Source organism: Colobus angolensis, unplaced genomic scaffold, assembly GCF_000951035.1.
Source record: "Colobus angolensis palliatus isolate OR3802 unplaced genomic scaffold, Cang.pa_1.0 Scaffold17, whole genome shotgun sequence".
NCBI lineage: Eukaryota > Metazoa > Chordata > Mammalia > Primates > Cercopithecidae > Colobus > Colobus angolensis.
The window spans coordinates 12,683,284-12,701,040 of NW_012114821.1; the positions used below are offsets into that span (position 1 = coordinate 12,683,284).

Genomic DNA, 17,757 nt, shown 5'->3' on the forward strand with positions numbered 1-17,757 from the left:
ACACTTTTATTTTAATATTTTACTTTGGAAAATCATAATTGAAGTATCAGATGTAAACAATGCTGTAACAATAGCCTATCTGTCTTGTTAAGGGTGAAACATGGGCTCATTTGTATTAGAGCCCAATCATGCGTAATATTCAAGGCCTTTTTTTTCTGTAGAGAGCTTTTGAGAAGTGCCATTGTTGTACTGTGAAGCTATGATTTGACTTAAGCATTGACATTTTTGACATAGTGAGCAATTATAAAATTAACATAAAATATTTTGAGAGCTTGTATTAATTATCATTTTTAACAGAAGACCTAATCATTATTATTACCAGTAAAGGTATTTTTAAAACTGTGTAAATTGTATGAAATAAACATTGATTTAGAACAATGTTCTGATATTTCCCATTAATTATATTGTTTTAATTCTCTATCACTATGGTGTATTATTATTTCTAAGTTTCAAAAGTTATAATCGAAATCAACCCGGGGCTGATTCACGCTGCTACTTTTGAACAATTGTACTATATTTATTGTTTTTTGTTTAAGTGGTTGGATGGTAAAGAAATAGAGCCTTCAGAAAGGATTAAGGCATTGCAGGAGTATTCAGTAATTGAACCACAAATCAGAGAGCAGGAAAAAGATCACTGTCTTAAACGAGCCAAACTCAAGGAAGAGGCTCAGAGGAAACACCAAGAAGAGGATAAAAAGGAAGACAAGAGAAGTAACGCAGGCTTTGACGGACGTTGGTACACAGACATCAATGCTACTCTGTATGTAAATTATTAGTTTACTTTCTAGTCAACTTTTGTTAAAAGCAGCAAACTGTATTCTCTTTCCAAGTTCTTTGCAGTACACTTATATTCCAGATTAATTTGAGGAATAAAATATGATGTGAATTTTGGGTGGAAGAATATGAGCATCCCATTGCTTGTGACAATTCTGTAAGGCTTTCTTTCCTTGGGGGAAAAATTCATTTTTAAACTAGCAACTTTAATTTCCATCTAAACTTATTCTCAGAAAAATCCATAAAATATATACAGAAAAGATGAATTAACAGGTGTACTTTGATTTACAAACTAGGAGTATTTTAGAAAAGTTAAATACAAATTACATTATTATAATTTGAATAATTCTAATCGTATCATACAACCTTCTATTTTCTTAATTATATACTGAATACATTTTTAATATGATTAATAACTTTTTTAAATTAAAATTTTCATGTTTATTTATTTTAAGTGAATTGCAACTATAGTCAGTTGATTTGATTCCATACAGTTAAAGTATAAGGTATTTAGATAACAGAATCCCTTAAAATTGGGGAAATAATACTTATAAAGTATTTCAGACATACATAAATGTTCGAAAATAGTTATATAGGCAGCTTGTAGTTCGACCGCCTACATTTAATAAATGACAATAGTTTGTATGTTTGCTTTGGATCTTTTTTTAAATAAGAAATAAAATATCATTAAGAGTGTAGAAGCTCCTTAAGTACTTCCCCTTCATCCCATTCCTCTCTTCATCCTGGTGGTGTCTGCTATCCTGAAGCTGGCGCGTATTTGATACATGTTGATTCATTCATATTTTTAATACTTTTATTTCACAAGTATGCCTCCTTAAACAATAGTAGTTTGAGTATGTGTGTTTAGCATGAATGATATCTTTCTATAGCTTTGCTTTGCATGCAACATTATGTTTTTGAGATTTATACATATGAAGACATGTAAAACTAATTCATTTTAAGTATAGAATAATATCCAGTTGGATGAATAAATTATAATTTATCCCAGAGGTAATATTCAAAATAGTTAATAGCCAGTATTTCACTTGCCCTGACCAATCAGAAGGTGCAGCAGCTCCAACAACACATGCGATCCTTCTAATGGTGCCAGCCAGTCAACCTGGACACAGCCATCCCTCTTTGGCTAGCCATGCACGTTGTTTTCCCTATTCCCATTTCCAATTCTCACAAGAATAGAATCTCCTAAAAGTAGCATCATGGTCTATCTTGGCCAGGGCTGTATCTCTGGTGCCTGGCACAACAGAAGATGCCCAATAAATATTTCTTAAATCTATGTTGAACATTTGTTGAGATATTCAAGCAATGTTACCCTTGTCTCCTTGTTCAGGTATGAAAGTTTCTTCAGGGTATTTAGCAATGGCATTGCTACAACAATCATGACATCTTTTCAACTTTATACATATTGCCAAATTGTTTTCTAGAGTACTTGTAATAGTTTATACTAATATATCAATATACAGGAGTTTTCAATCTTTGTCAGTACTGGATAATATATTTTAAAATATTGGCCAATCAAGTGTGTTGCATAGTATATAGTATCCTCTATTTTTAAAAAATTTAATTTGCATTTCTATAGTTACTAGTGAATTTGAATGTTTTAAATATCTTTTATATGTTTGTTGGTTATTCAGATATCCTCTATTCAAGTCCCCTACTTGTTTTAAATAAGGTGTTAAGTGTTTTTCTTATTGATAGTTCTTTTATATTCTGGATACAAATAAAAAATATATTCTTTGGTGGTTATGTGCTTTACAAATGTCTTCTCCCAGTCTGTGACTGGTCTTTAATTATAAGTGCTGTGTTTTATGAAGTTTAAAAATATTAATGTAGTTAAACTTATTTGTACATTTTTGTCTCGTTTATGGAATGCTTCTTTATCCCAGTACCATATCTGTTTGTATCTTTTTATCTGGAATTAACCTTTGCCAGTGTATAGGGTAGGGTACCAATGGTTTTTCATATGGGTAGCTAATTGTCTCTGTACCATTTATTAAGGTGCTATTCTTTTCCCACTGATCTGAAATGCCACCCTTACTAATCCCTTCAAACCATGTATTCATGGGTTCATCTCTGAGTTCCCTAGACTGTTCCATAGGAGCACTTCTACCTGGTTTTGGTTTGTATAGATTTATAGCATATCTTGATATTTCATAGGAGATATTCTCATTTTTCAAAGTTATCGTGGCTATTTTTAGTTCCTTACTTGTCTGTATGAGTTTTAGAATCTGCTGCTAATCAAATTCCTTAAAAATCCCTAGTGGAATTTTGATTGAAATTGCATTTAATTTGTATGTTAATTGGGGGAAAGTTGGCATCTTCATGACATTGATTCTTTCCTTGCTGAACTTTGGAAGAGCTCTATTTACTTAGACCTTCTTCTGAGTCATTCAATGAGGTTTTAAATTTTCATTATAAAAGTCTTAAACCATCTTTCATTGTCTCTATTTCTAAGTATCTTGTAGAATGAGATTTTAAAAATAGATGTAATTGGTTTTGCTGATATTTAAATGGACAAATTATTTCTGTATACTGATACTGTATTAATCTTGCTAACCTTTATGAAAGAGGCAATCCTGCATTTTCTAACTGGAAAAATACATCGTTTGTAAGCAGTAACTTGAAAATTGTTTTCCAATCCCTCTCCTTCTACTTTATTTTCTTCATGTTGCCTGCAAAGGTCTCCAGTATGGAGTGGAATAGTAGCGTTAAGAATGGATATCTGTATCTTGTTTCTGACTTTAAAAAGAATGTTTGCAATTTCTCATCATTAAGTATAATGTTTGCCATGGGTTTTTGGGTCTTGTTAAGTAAGCTTCCTTCTATTCTCAGTTGATGAGAGCTTTAATCATCACATGCATTATATTGATTTTTATTAAATGCTTCCCCCAAATTTATTGAGATAATAGTGTTTCTCCGTTACTGTGTTGAATTACATTAATAGAATTTCTAATATTAAACCATCCTTGAATTTCTGGGATAAACATCCTTTTGTCCATGATTATTTGCTAATGCATTGCTCCATTGATTTTGCTAATATCTTATTTTAATATTTGAACCTGTGTTCATAAGTGAGTTTATGCTATAATATCCTTGTCTCATTGTATTTTTTTCCTGCTGTTTTGCATCAAAGTTATGTAATAGGTACATACAATATCTTGAAGATAGTTTACTATCCTTGGCTTCTAAAAGTTTACAAAAGTTAAAATGATCTGTTCCTTGTATTTTAGTAGAAGGTTACAGTGAGGTTTCTTGCAGGTGCCTTCTTGCCTCCCCCATAGACCTGGCTGATCCTTAAGCTTTCAGCATTCTCACCCTATTTAGCCTATTTGAACAGAAACATAGACATTCTGGAGGAGAATCATTGAAATCCTGAATCATTGAATTAGTTGGTGAGGAGTAGGAGGTTATTTCCCTCTCAAGGCTTCAAGAAGAAATACTACAGAGAATCAGAAGTTGCAAGAAAGGGAGATGAACATTTACCTCTTGACGAGGTAGAGCCTGCCTCCAGCCTGGAGAATTGAAAAGATAGAAAGTGACCTGGAGCAGAGGGATCAAGGAAGAAGGTATTAATGGCAACAGCTCACACTTCATATGGCAAGGATTTTGTGAATATCTTTTTTTTTTTTTTTTTTTTTTTTTTTTTTCCAGACAGAGTCTCACTCTCTCTCCCAGGCTGGAGTGCAATGATGCGATCTCAGCTCACTGCAACCTCTGCCTCCTGGGTTCAAGCGATTCTCCTGCCTCAGCCTCCTGAGTAGCTGGAATTACAGGTGTGTGCCACCATGCCTGAGTAATTTTTGTATCTTTAGTAGAGATGGATTTCACCATGTTGGTCAGGCTAGTCTCTAACTCCTGACCTCGTGATATGCCCACCTCGGCCTCCCAAAGTGCTGGGATTACAGGCGTGAGCCACCCCACCCAGCCAGGATTTGCGAATATTGTATAGACCAAGTAGACATGGTAGAAGAGCTGGATTTGAGCTGTCTTGAAGAGATGCTGTCCAATAGGGCAGCAGCAATAAGAAACTAAGGGGTGGATTATCAGTGGCAGAAGCTGGGGAGTTATCACAAAAGGAGCCAGGAAGTATATTGACCACCTCAACAGTGAACAGTACACTTGGAGGATTCTTGTAGTGTCTCCAAGAATGACAAAGGTGCTTGCAGGAAGAGAAAGCCAGTATCTGGATATTGGTCCTAGCAAGGGTAGCAATAGCCAGGTTATAATAGGAGTGGTCATATAAGAGATGTTCACCTTCTCCTCATTCATCTTCCCAGGTCCCAAATTCTGAAGTCAGGAAGCCTCTGAACCTAAGAGGCCCAGTGGTATGGGATTCAGAGGGAAGGAATGGATGACAATGAAAAGTAGGAGAGGGTGTCCCTCTTCCCATGCACACCCCAATCTGAAACAGGGCCAGGAGAGAGAATGGGTTGGAGAGCGAGGGAATGGCTTCGATTTGAAACTTAGGTCTGAACTTTTACTTAAACTTTAGACCCTTTAGTATCTGAAAGTGAATGGTTAGCTGAGATTATCCTGTTCTTAAAAGTGACTACAGAGCTGTGGGATCTGCTCATGGATGAGTAGAGAGTTCTGAGAGAGCAGGTTTGAAGGCAGTGGTTGAAGAGAAAGTTTTTTTGACCATACACTAATGAGCTCACTTTGTTTCATCAACCAGCTACACATATTTATATGCATTTTGCCTTGGAGACTTATGTTATTTAGCTCATATCTCTGATAATTTTTCTTAAGTACTGTTATTTTTATGTTTTTATAATTATTATTTTAGATTGCAAAAGGCCAGATTGAACCAATTAGTCACTTTCCAGGAAAAATATAATTTAAGTGGTTAAATGAGAATGGAACCAATTATTTCAGTGGCAATTATCTAGAATATTGTAGAATATTATCTAACCTACATAATCTAACCTTCATAGATTATTCTTTCAATACCATAAAGAACTGTAGCTGTATAGCAAAATGATTTATTTATTTTCAGCAATTTGCATTATTTTGCTTATTAAAATATTTAGTTGCATTGTATCTGTAAAGACAGCAGAATTTTACTATATATTCTATTGATGCTACTTAAAATTCATGTTCTGGTATTTTTGGTTCATCCCTTTGAAAAATATCTTTCACAATATTTTCGAGATAAAGAAAATATATTTGAAAAGATATTGTCAAAATGAAGAAAATGTCTTTAGTTTGAAGATCAACTAAAGGAGCCTTTCTTGTCACCTCATTCGATAACAAAACCCAACATGTATTGAGTACCTACTATTTTCTATAGTTGGTATTAAAGGCATCATGTAATTTTTTTCATTTAATGTCATCTAATAAAGTGTCTATTCTAGGGAGAGTTAAGGGGAGAGAGACTATACCTAATGTTTATTGCTTGAATGATGTCATTTTCTTGCCACAAGAATAGGATCTCCCTGAAAGTAGCGTCATGGTTTGTGTAGGCCAGGGTTGTATCTCTGGTATCTGGCACAACAGAAGATGCTCAATAAATATTTTTGGGATCCATGTTGAACAAATGTTGACTATCTCACATAATATCCATTTGATGACATATAGAGACATTGTTTAATTCTCTGACAATTAGCAAAACATGAATAAAAGGGAAGAGAGACCTGTTACCATATAAAGCTACATAATCAGAAGTTATCCATGAAAAATAAACTAGGTACAGGCCATACTATAAAAAGTGTTATATGTCCCACAAGCACATTTTGGAGATGAGAGAGTCATTAAAAAACCTAGAAATAATGTGATCCAATTTGCCTGCTAGAAAAGTCCCTCTGGGAGTAGTGTGGAGAGTGTAGTTGACAGGTACGAGATTAGAGGTGGGGTGATTGCTTGTCTGATCTTCAGAATCTCCTGCAAAATATAAAACACAGATTCCCAGGCTTCAGATCTACTACTTCAGAACTACTTCAGATCTACTGAATAGGCTTTCTGATGAGAGCCCAGGAATCTGTACTTTTTATAAAGCTCCCCAGGTGATTCTTAGCAGTCAGGTCTGTGAACCCTGGAATCTGATTACCTCAATATTCCTGATGATAGAGGATGAAGGCCTGCCCCATTCAACCTTTCAATGTAATGAATGTTAACAGCCTTGGGTTGATCTCACTACATATCCACGCCAGGGTAACCAGGCCTGGATAGACTGTCTTTCAGAGTCACTTTCTCATTCAAAGGTAAGAAGATAACATAAGAAAAGTGTGTAGATATTAAAGGGCCAGCATTAAGGATGAAGCTCATGAATCCATTATTGTTCTTAAGTGCTCTGTTTTTCCTAGTTCCTCTTTAGAGAGCAAAGACCACCTACAGGCGCCAGACACAGAGGAACACAACACAAAGAAATTAGACAACATTGAAGATGACTTGGAATTCTGGAATAAGCCCTGCTTGTTTACTCCTGAATCGAGATTGGAAACTCTTAGACACATGGAAAAACAACGGAAAAATCAGGAAAAATTAAGGTATTTCATTCTTTCCTATGAGAAGGAAGCAGTAGCCACTTATGAACTATATTTTCATGATTGCCTTTTTTTTTTTTTTTTACCCATTATTTGTGTTAAACCTTTAGCACTCATATATAGATTTTGTTTTTTCTAAGTATAGCTTTATGTTGAATTGTATTGGCTAACATTCATTAATATCAAAGTACCTTATTTAGAACATCATGAATTATGACATTTTAGGCAGAGGTTTTTTGTATGTCTTTAGCTTTTTACAACTTTTAATATACCCAACAATAGTGTATTAGGGTACACTAATACATTAGTATTTCTAGTCTAGAAAAAGGTCATTTTGTGGAATGAATGGGGTCCTTTTTGAGTCTGTTCTATTAATTTGCAAAGTGAAGAATTGGAAATTAGTTTTATTAGACATTTTATTTTCCTAATACAACTTTCTTCGACATTTAACACTATGATTTCACTTTTGAATTGTTTATCTATAATTTGATGATTTGTTAGAAACTAGGATTTTTATGCTATTATCTTCAGAGTAGATTTTTCAAAAACAGATTTTGTGTCATTCCATTTCATGTCATTGCTTAAGTCTAGTATGTAAAATATATAACTTATGGGAATACTTATTATTCATGAGCTTAAGAAAGTGATAAATTAGCCCTGAAATACAGTAATCTACATGGCAATGACTCAAGTGAAACAAAACACAATATCTCTTCCTGTGATTAACAACTAAAAGCAAGAAACTAGAAGTAAAAAAGATTTGAAATCTCAGCTGCTTTCATGAAATTTTCATTAATTAGAAATACAGGGAGGTATAACAATCAAAAATCAAATTTTGCCTAAAATACTTGTTTGTAAAACGTGAGTGATTTTCACACTAAGGGACCACACAGCCCTTTGGGAAGAGCATTGAATAAGATTATGTATGCATGTTCTGACTCCACTATTACCCTCTGTGTGATGTTGGCAAGTACCTAACTTCTCCTCATTTGGTTCTTCATCTGCTAAACAGGGATTATCATACCTGTCTTACCTACCCCACTGTACTGTTAAGAAAATCAGGTGAGCCCATCCATACATGTGAAAGTGCTTTGCAGAGACTCAAGAGCCCTTTGAAATGGAAGTTCTACATGTTTATAGAATGTGAAATATTTCTTACATATATACCCATACACACATATGTTATATTTATATATCTGTGGGTATATATAAATAATATCTAATCTATTATGTATTGAGCCTGAAATAAGGAGAATTTTTTTTTACTCCCTGACACCTAATAAAGTAAGGCTGAATTGGATGGAGATCTGAGTCTCTATGTTTTGGACACTTTAGACTTCCCAATCCAGTGAGTCCCTGAGATGTTTGCCTCTGATTGTGTTGCCATTTTTATTAACTGGGTGTAAGCAGGGACAAAAGAAATCTTTTATTCCTAACTCTGATCTGTTTTACACTGAGTAGGGTTAAGCCAAGGGCTTGTGGATGCCCCTTAATTGTCCTGAGTCATTGAAATATTAACTCCATTGGATCTGGAGGCCCAGTTTAAGATGCAGAAGAATGTGAATGATTTTTTCTAAAATAAAGTTAACTGATACAAAATCTGTATTAAAATTACAATAGAAATTTAAGGCAAAGAATTGCCAACAGTTCCATCATCTAAACAAATTTTTCCATCTGATCTAGATATTGTCCATATTTGCCTATTTAAGTTTCTATATACTTTCAGTAATCTTTTAAATAGAATTTACATACTGCATTTTAATTTCATATTACTCAATTAATCATCTATTTTTTACTTCCTTTATTTACCTCCTATCCAACCCTTCAATGTAGTGAATGTTGTTAACATGCTTGGGTTGATCTCACTACATTTTTTTTAACCCTTTATAATTGCATAAATTATCTCTGCAAGTGTAGGATTTGGGGTCTTTTTGTAAAACAAATACGTATTTATATTTTATATATTTTTTCTCACTAAAGACATCATAAACACTTTTCTAAATCAATAAGTAATGAGCAAACATATTTTTTAATAGCTGCAAAATATGTTATAGCATGAATGAAGCACAGTTGATTCAACCATTCCTCCACTGATGGGCACTCACAACAGTTCCAGGGGTTTGCCACTGTAAATAATGCTGTGAGAAATAGCCTTTTACATAGATTCTTCTGTGCTGATATTTTTATTTATATTGAATAGATTCTATTCAATTAGTATGTTAAATGTTGTATTTTAGCTAAAGCAGAAGCTCTGTACACAAATGGAGAGTTGACAGTTATCTGGGTAAATCATGTATAAAATAGACTTATTTAAATATTAATAGACAGTCATGAAAAGGAGTTTTCTTCCCTCATTCAAATTATCTGGCAAATTGTCTTTGTCATTTTTTTGCTGTACAGATACAGATACAACCACATAAAAAAATCTGGCTTGATTGTCAGTTCCCAGCATAGAATTAAAGGAATGGACTTCAGAACAATGAATTGCTGATGTGTTCATAAAAGTTCAATTAATTTTTTTAAAACTGTTTCACAAAAATGTATTAATTGCTTTTATATTCTCTTTGCTTATTTTTTCTTTCCATGCTGCCCCTTGTTCTCACCCACCATCAATCTTAAGTGAAAAAAAGAAGAAAGTGAAACCACCCAGGACTTTGATCACTGAAGATGGGAAAGCCCTAAATGTAAATGAGCCCAAGTATGTGAGGCCAAATAGAGAGTTAAAGATCCAAAAGTGTCAATCAATGGTGTTGGTCAATCATTGTTTCAATTCCAGGTTTGCTCTGCAAAGAATATATCTGACTGCTCTTAACAAGTTTGATGAGTCTAAAAATAACGTCATTTGGTGCATATTTAAAGAGAAAACATCTATTATGTTTTCAAATGCATAATTGTCTTGGCATCTAGCAAATGATCTTGGCATATGGAGATCTTAGTTATTTATGTACCCCATGAAACTTTGGACCATATACAGTTTTATGCCTGAAAATTGCCACCACATTATTGTTGTATTTATGAATTTTTAAAACTCTGCCATGAAGCAAACTGGTTGAGAATACTGATGTACCGTCCATACATCTACTTTATACTCTGGAGCACATATACAAAGCCTTTGAGAGCTAGGGAAGGAGATCAATATAATAACCTCAATGAATTTAATAGAGGACAGATACTCAAACTGGAAATCTTCAAGTATAATAATATCTAATCTACCCTCTTTATCTGTCTTAAAGTTTGAAATTAAAAAGCAGGACAGGAAAGCCTTTTGTAGCCAAAAATACAGACCAAAGAGCCTACAGACTAAATCTCATTCACTTCATTTTATTACTCAAACCTGTTTTCCGTCATCATTTCATTTGCTCTGTCATGACCATGGTGAAGGCACAATCTTGAATTATTTCTGGGCATCATTTATCTTCACAGCAATCACAGGTGGTAGACAGTATTTCTTTTTTACATGTCCAGAACCTGGGCCTGAGAGAGGTGGAGTGACTTGCCCAAGGTCACACAGCTAATTGGTGGTGTTTCTGAGTTGCTCATGCTAACCTAGTTCTAGTGACTTCCATGATAAGATCTATAATGCCTTCCCCTTACCCACATACAGCAGACAGGAATGCAAGGCAGAACACTAGGCTAGGCCCTGGGGATAGAGCTGTGACTATGACAGGTTTCTTTCTGACCTCATGGAGTTCAGAAATCGAGTTTAGGCCATCTCTCTTTAGCCTACAACAGAGCTCAAGGGAGACTCCCAGAACTCCATGTGTCTCTGGTAAGACCACCACTCTTCCCACACACTGCAGCCTCACCTGCCCCTAAAACCAGTTCTACTGAGGGTGATTCTATGAAGAACTGATTACCCACCACCTCCTCAGTATCACTGCCTCCCGACATGCGATCATCCCCTGTTGCTGCCCTCCTAGGTCATGCACCACTGTCCAGAATCTTATACTCAAATGGCGCTGATCCAACTCAACTCATTCTCGCCTCTTTTGGACCCCTGTGCCTTCTGGAGCTTGAACCTGGACAGCAAAGCCTGAGGCCTCCACCATTTCTCCTCTTTCACTAACTGAAGCAGAGGATTCACTTCTGTGGCTGCCCACTGTTCTTCCTCACCACATACATCACAGGGATAGTTACAGCCCATTGCCACTTTCAGGCCATCTTTCTCCCTTTCTCTGTTGAAGCACAAGCCATCTGGATATAGCACCCTTGCCCTTTCTTCCTGCAGTCATCTACATCACCCTGATCAACTCTCAACCCCAACCTTCTCAATTCATTGAAGATCTTTCACCCACACCGGTGTCTCTCTCTGCCTCTCCTGCCATCATCAGTCTTGGTGATGACTTTATCAAATATGTAGGTGATCCACCAGAAGCCTTGGCTTCTCTGTTCCCCAACCAGCTCACTTCTCCAGCTCAGCTCAACCACATGATTCCATTTTCATTCCTAGATTTGCCACCATCAATATCTCTTCCATGTCAGAAACTTCACCTGAAGTGTCTCACTAGATACCATTTCTTATGTTCCTGGGGGAACTTCCTCCACTCCAACAACCACATGCCCCATGAAGACCATAAGATAATTCACTCTCCTATTTTTCTTACTCTCCCCTAACCCCTCATCTTCTCTTGCCGTGCTTTAGTTTTATGGTTCATCACAGAAATCAGTCCTTGGGCCAGGTGCAGTGGCTGACGCCTACAATCCCAGCACTTTGGGAGGCCGAGGCAGGCAGATCACTTGAGGTCAGGAGTTTGAGACCAGCCTGGCCAACATGATGAAACCCCATCTCTACTGAAAATACAAAAATTAGCCGGGAGTGGTGGCACACGCCTGTAATCCCAGCTACTTGGGAGTCTGGGACATGAGAACCCGGGAGGCAGAGGTTGCAGTGAGCCGAGATCATACCACTGCACTCCTGCCTGGGCGACAGAGTGAGACCCTGTCTCAAGGAAAAAGGAAAAGAAAAATAAAATCAATCCTTGTCATTTGTCTTCCAATCTCTTGTTTTTTTCTCTTCCATCATCGTCACCTCACAAAACCCCAACCCTATTTAAATCTAGCACACTACCCACTCTTGGGCTGGTCCTCATGTGTGGCTGGAGGAGACCATTCACCTCTACTTGCTGGTCTTACCTTCAATTCATGACCACAGATCTCAAATGGACTCTGGCGATCTTCTTTTATTTTCTTGGGCCGTCCATTCTCCCACTGTCCTGCAGGCTGCTCTCGTACCTTCTTTCTCCTTACTTCCAACATCATCTGACACTTCCACAGTCTTAACTGAGGACACTGTTTCCTATTTCATTGAGAAAAAAAGCAATCAGGAGATTTCTTTTCCTCCCAACATCTAATTTACCAGCGTAGCTGGACCTGTCCCATGTACTCCGCTCTCTTCTGCTTGCTGACGGTGAACTTCCTATCCAAAATCAGTCTGTGTAAACACCCTGACTCCATCCCCTCTGCCTATCAAGGAGTTAGTTGCTCAGTTATCCTTGATCTTCTGCACTAGTTCTCTCCACTCTGCTAGATCAATCTCATCCATGTGCAAATAAATTCTAAAAATCTCTGTCTTAAACAAAACAAAAGCAACAACCTCCCTTCCCCTGGTTTTCCTTCCAGCCACAGCTCTTTTTCTCTGCCCCCATTTAATGGAATTGTCTGCACTTGGTCTCTAGTTTCTAACTTCACATTCCTTCTTGAAACCACTTCTGTGTATTCCATCATCCTGAAATTTCCTTAGCCATATTATTTCCACATTCAGTGTTCGATTCTTAGTCTTTGTCTTACTGGACATAGCAGATTTGGATCAAATTGTTCAGTACCATCCTTCTTAAAGCAATTTCTTCCCTTTGCTTCTGATTTTTCTTCTACCTTACTGACTGCTCATCTTTCTAAGCTTTGATGTATCCCTTTGGTTTTGTTTTTTGGGTGCCCTATAGCAAACTCCTCAGCTGTCTTCCTTTTCGCGTTAGCTCTTCATGGCTCTCACCAAATCCCATGACTGTAAACACACTCTTTACATTGCTCCCAACTCAATCCAACCTCTTCTCTGAGCTCAAGACTTGTCTATTCAGTTATGTTGTTAAGAACATATAGTTCCTCTTCAAAGAGTTTTGGTTCCTGGTTCTTTGTTCTATTCTAAAAGGTCATCATACCCATTCATCTATCAGCCCTCCCTATCTCTGCTGTGCCCAAACACCCTAAGATGTACCGTACCTGTCCTTCCCGTGAAACGCCCACCCTTGCCTCCTTTGATGAGGTCAACAGTAGCCAATCAGAATTAGCCTAGATTGTGCGGTCCATCCCCACAATCTAGGCTACCCGCAGGGGGAGGGCACAGGAACAGGGTCTGTGTTAGGGATAAAAAACTCCTGCTCTCCTTTGTTTTGCTCACTCTCCCTTGCCTCTGCCTTGCATGCAGGAAGTGCCCTTCTATAGAAGTATATTGCCTTGCTAAGAAAACTTTTGCCTGAGTGTTGGTTTCACTTTGCAGTATCGAAAATTTGTTTCTAACAATTAGAAGTTTGACATCACTGGTTGGATGTAAGAGAGTCATTGCACACTTATTATAGCTAAAAGAGAACCCCTGATTTCAAGCCTCACTACCACTCTCCAGCATCGTGTGCTTGTGTCCCTGTGTTCTCCGTCTCAGTAACACACATTCACCCCTTGGCTAAGACCAGAAACCTTGGATTCTCCCTTGATTCTTCTCTCTGTCATCTTATCAGTGAGCCCTGTGAACTCTTCCTTCGATATTATTGGAATCCAGCCATGTCTCATCCCACCACCGCCTCTAGCTGACACTAACTCTTGCTTGGACAGTTGCAATTGCTTATTAAGTAGTCTCCATCGTTCATCTGTTGGCCTCTTACATTCTGTTCTACTCAGCTAAATAAAGAAGAAAAAATGGAAGAAAGGATACATGCTCCTTTTCTTAAGGGACATTTCTTAGAAAGTGCCATACAATGACTGTCCCTCCCCTGACATCACCTACCTTCAAGGGAGGCCACAGAATGCAACCTTTGTTGTACATAGCCATGCACCTAGTTCAAACCATGGTTCCTGTCACTAGGAATAAAGGGGGAAGCAGATAGCAACTAAATAGCAATCTCTGCCATAGGAAACTTCTCTAAAATTACTTTACAAGTAATAAGAAATCGAGGCAGAGCAGGAGCACATAAAAGGCTCCTGAGATGAGGTTCTACAAATGCGTGGGCCATTTGAGACACTGAAGAAGTCCCACAGACCTGGACTATTGAAAGCAGTGAGACAATTTCTGCCACAAGCAGAAATGCTGCTAACAGCCACATCTATCGCTAACTTCACGTTTTCCTAAACAGTTTAGCTTATGTTCTTTAATATTGTTGAGTTGTATATTTTATAGAGTAATATGATAAGTGAAATGCTCAAAAGAAAATTGACCAGGCAATTCTGATAGCATGATGTTCAGTGTGGAAGCTAGACCTAGGACTCAGCCTCAGGGCACAGGTGAAAGATGGTAGAGCTTTGAAATCCTGCCTAGCCAGGCTTGTGCAGACAAAGTGTAAAGGCATTTATTATAATTCAGCTGTGCCAACCTCTTTGAACCTCTGTTTCTTCATCTATAAAACAGAGGTAATAGATAATGGGCAGCGTCTCAGCCTTTTTCAGGGCAATGGAAGGTCAGCGATGAAAGGAGAAGAAAAAAATAGCAAGAAAAAAGAAGGAAGACAGGGCTCTTTAAAACCTAAGGAATCGAATGCAGGATAAAGGGGAGGCAAAAGCAACCTTTAGTTCTCCATAAATAATTCCAGTGTTTTAGTTTGCTTCTGGCAAACTCACATGAAATGGAAAAGAAAACTTTAGCCACCAGATGTCTCTGTCTCTGCACCAAAGCTAATTTTTTTGTATGTAATTTACCTTAAGATTCTCACATTTAAACACTGTAAGCACAAATAATTTATTAATATGTTGTAGGTTTTGCTGAAATTTTAAAATTACCTTTGACATTTGATTGTCCAACCACCAAAATAAGTTGTCATTGGACATTATTATAAAATTATTATCTAATTTGCTTCTGAATTTGTGAAGGGATTATCCATACAGTATCCTAAAGTCATCTCTTTTTTTCCCCCCAAATGTGTTATTCTTAGAATTGACTTCTCTTTGAAAGACAATGAAAAGCAGATCATCCTGGACCTTGCTGTCTATAGGTAAAGGCATGTTCTGTGTATTTATTTAATGACATTTCTGTCTGTTTTCATTCTCAGTAGTAATTTTTTAGTTCTGAAAAAATTTGAAATGGAATTGACTTAGACCTATAGTTAAATGAAGCTTATTTGTTAAGGCAGAGAAGTTATTATAATTTTTCAAAGCATGAAAATGAAAGGAAAGGTAAATAAAGCCACAATTTCATGGCTATGAACTCAGGAATATCTAAGGCAGAGTTTAAATAATTCTGAGACCTATGCTGTTTTCTTATGCTGATACTACAAGGACCCCACTCTGCTCTTTGCTGGCATAGTCCTCTGTTTTTGTCTAAAATGGCTTCCTATAAGTAATAGGTATCAGGTGGTTGGCTCCCCTCCCTCAGTCCCACCTCAGAGACCTGGGGGAACACCTAGCAGCCTCTGTCACCAGTGGACCCTTCTTCCCTGCTGCCCTCTCACATCCTGCCTGTTTTCTCACCCGTGGGTAGGAGTGGCACGGACCTCCTGCCTGCCCTCATCACCACATCCAAACTATTGTCCTTTTCTCCTCCCTAAAACTCCATGGCTTTGACACTCAAACCTTCAGCCTATATCACCTCCTATCCTTCTTCGTGGAAGCATCTAAAGACAGCAGGTCACTCTGCCTCATTCCCTGAAGATTTTAGACCCTGGTTCGCTGTGCTGATACATCCTTCTGATGACCTCAGTGTCCCCTGGCACCATCTCAGAGGCTGCTTGCCTGTGCTTCCCTCTGCCTGTATCGCCCTCGGTGCCCTTGTAGCTTGCTGCCTCGTGCCCTTCACACCTCTGCTCAGATGTCACCTCATTAGAGGGGCCTCTCTGCCCCACCATCTGACATAAAGCAGTACCTACCCCTGCCCAGCACTTCCTTCCACTCTTTCTACTTGGCTTCCTGCTGACAAAGTGTAAATGTACTTGTATTCTTAAAAGTTTGTGGTCAGAGCAGGAAGTTGTTTTGTTTGTTCTTTCCTGTCTACATCTCCACACCTAAAACCTGGCACCTGTTGGGTGCTCAATAAATACAAGAATGAATGAATGAATGAACAAATACTGATCATGGGAGTATGACACTGACATGCACAAATGAATGGATGAATGTTTACATGCATGAATTATAATAAATGCCTTTCTCTTTTTAATGGCTTTTGATGTACCCCATTTTATTTAATTTCTCAGTAACCCTGGGAGGTAGGAGGGATTATTACCCAAGAGGGGGTAAATTTTCCAAGAGTGAGCCTTGTCAAAGTAAACAGGGACCAAAGGAGCCAGAACATCAGCCCTCAGGACTTCAGCTAACTTTGCTGTTTTGATTGTGGTAAAATACACATAACTTAAAATCAACCATTTCAACCATTTCACAGTGGACAATACCGTGGCATTTAATAAATTCACAATATTGTACAACCATTACCATTGTTCCAGAAAATGTTTATCACCCCAGAAGGAAACCCCATGACCCTTAAGCAGTCACTGCCCATTCTCCCTCTTCATGGCAACCACTAATCTGTTTTCTGTCTCTATAGATTTGCCTATTTGGAATCTTTCATATTAATGGAATCATACAACATGTGGCCTTTGTGTCTGGCTTCTTTAACTTACCATAATGTCTTCAAGACTCATCCGTGTTGTAGCATGTGTCAGAATTTCTTTCCTTTTTATGGCCAAATAATATTCCATTGCATGGATATACCACATTTTGTTTATCTGTTCACTAGATGGTGGACATTTGGGTTGTTTCCACCTTGGTTCTTGTGAACCAGGGCTAGCCTTAGTGTGGTCCCTTCCTCTCCACACCAAGCTCTCTCCGATCAGCTGTATGCCTCTTCACAGAATTCCTGTCAATTCTTCTGCCTGCTTGCTGCCAAGTCATCTGCCTTTACAAAGATCCCAGCTCTTCTCCAGCTAGCTTCATATCCTCTGCTCTTCCAGCTTCCCAAGCTGCTGTTTCTACTGTTTGACAGACAAATCACTGTTTCATTCTTGTAAGTCCTTCCCATTTTTAGGCCCTATGCCTGGAGTTTAATGAATGTATAACCCTTTCTTTTTCAGCTCTGTTGGCTGCTTCCTGTTCAGTTCTCAAATGGAAACTTTCCTCATTCTCATGCATGTGCATTTTAAGGGGTGGTAATATTTCTCCAGTCTATGTAGTAAAACTCTTTCATTCTCATGATTCTGTCTAAATGAATTATGCTATAATTCCTGGTTGTGTTTATGGGCACATGGGTGTACAATTGAAAGTTACATTCATTCATTCACACCTGCTTCCTGCCTTT

General features: G+C 37.6%; 1 protein-coding gene across 2 annotated transcripts in view; it reads left to right on the forward strand.

The window, feature by feature from the left end:
* The window catches only part of LRRC6 (leucine rich repeat containing 6), a 92,900-nt gene that overhangs the window by 35,973 nt on the left and 39,170 nt on the right, over positions 1–17,757 (forward strand). For both annotated transcript variants that reach the window (XM_011938163.1, XM_011938162.1), the window contains exons 5-8: positions 537–760; positions 7,095–7,277; positions 9,895–9,972; positions 15,407–15,466. In XM_011938163.1, coding sequence (XP_011793553.1) covers positions 537–760; positions 7,095–7,277; positions 9,895–9,972; positions 15,407–15,466 — 545 coding nt within the window. The remainder of the gene's footprint in view (positions 1–536; positions 761–7,094; positions 7,278–9,894; positions 9,973–15,406; positions 15,467–17,757) is intronic.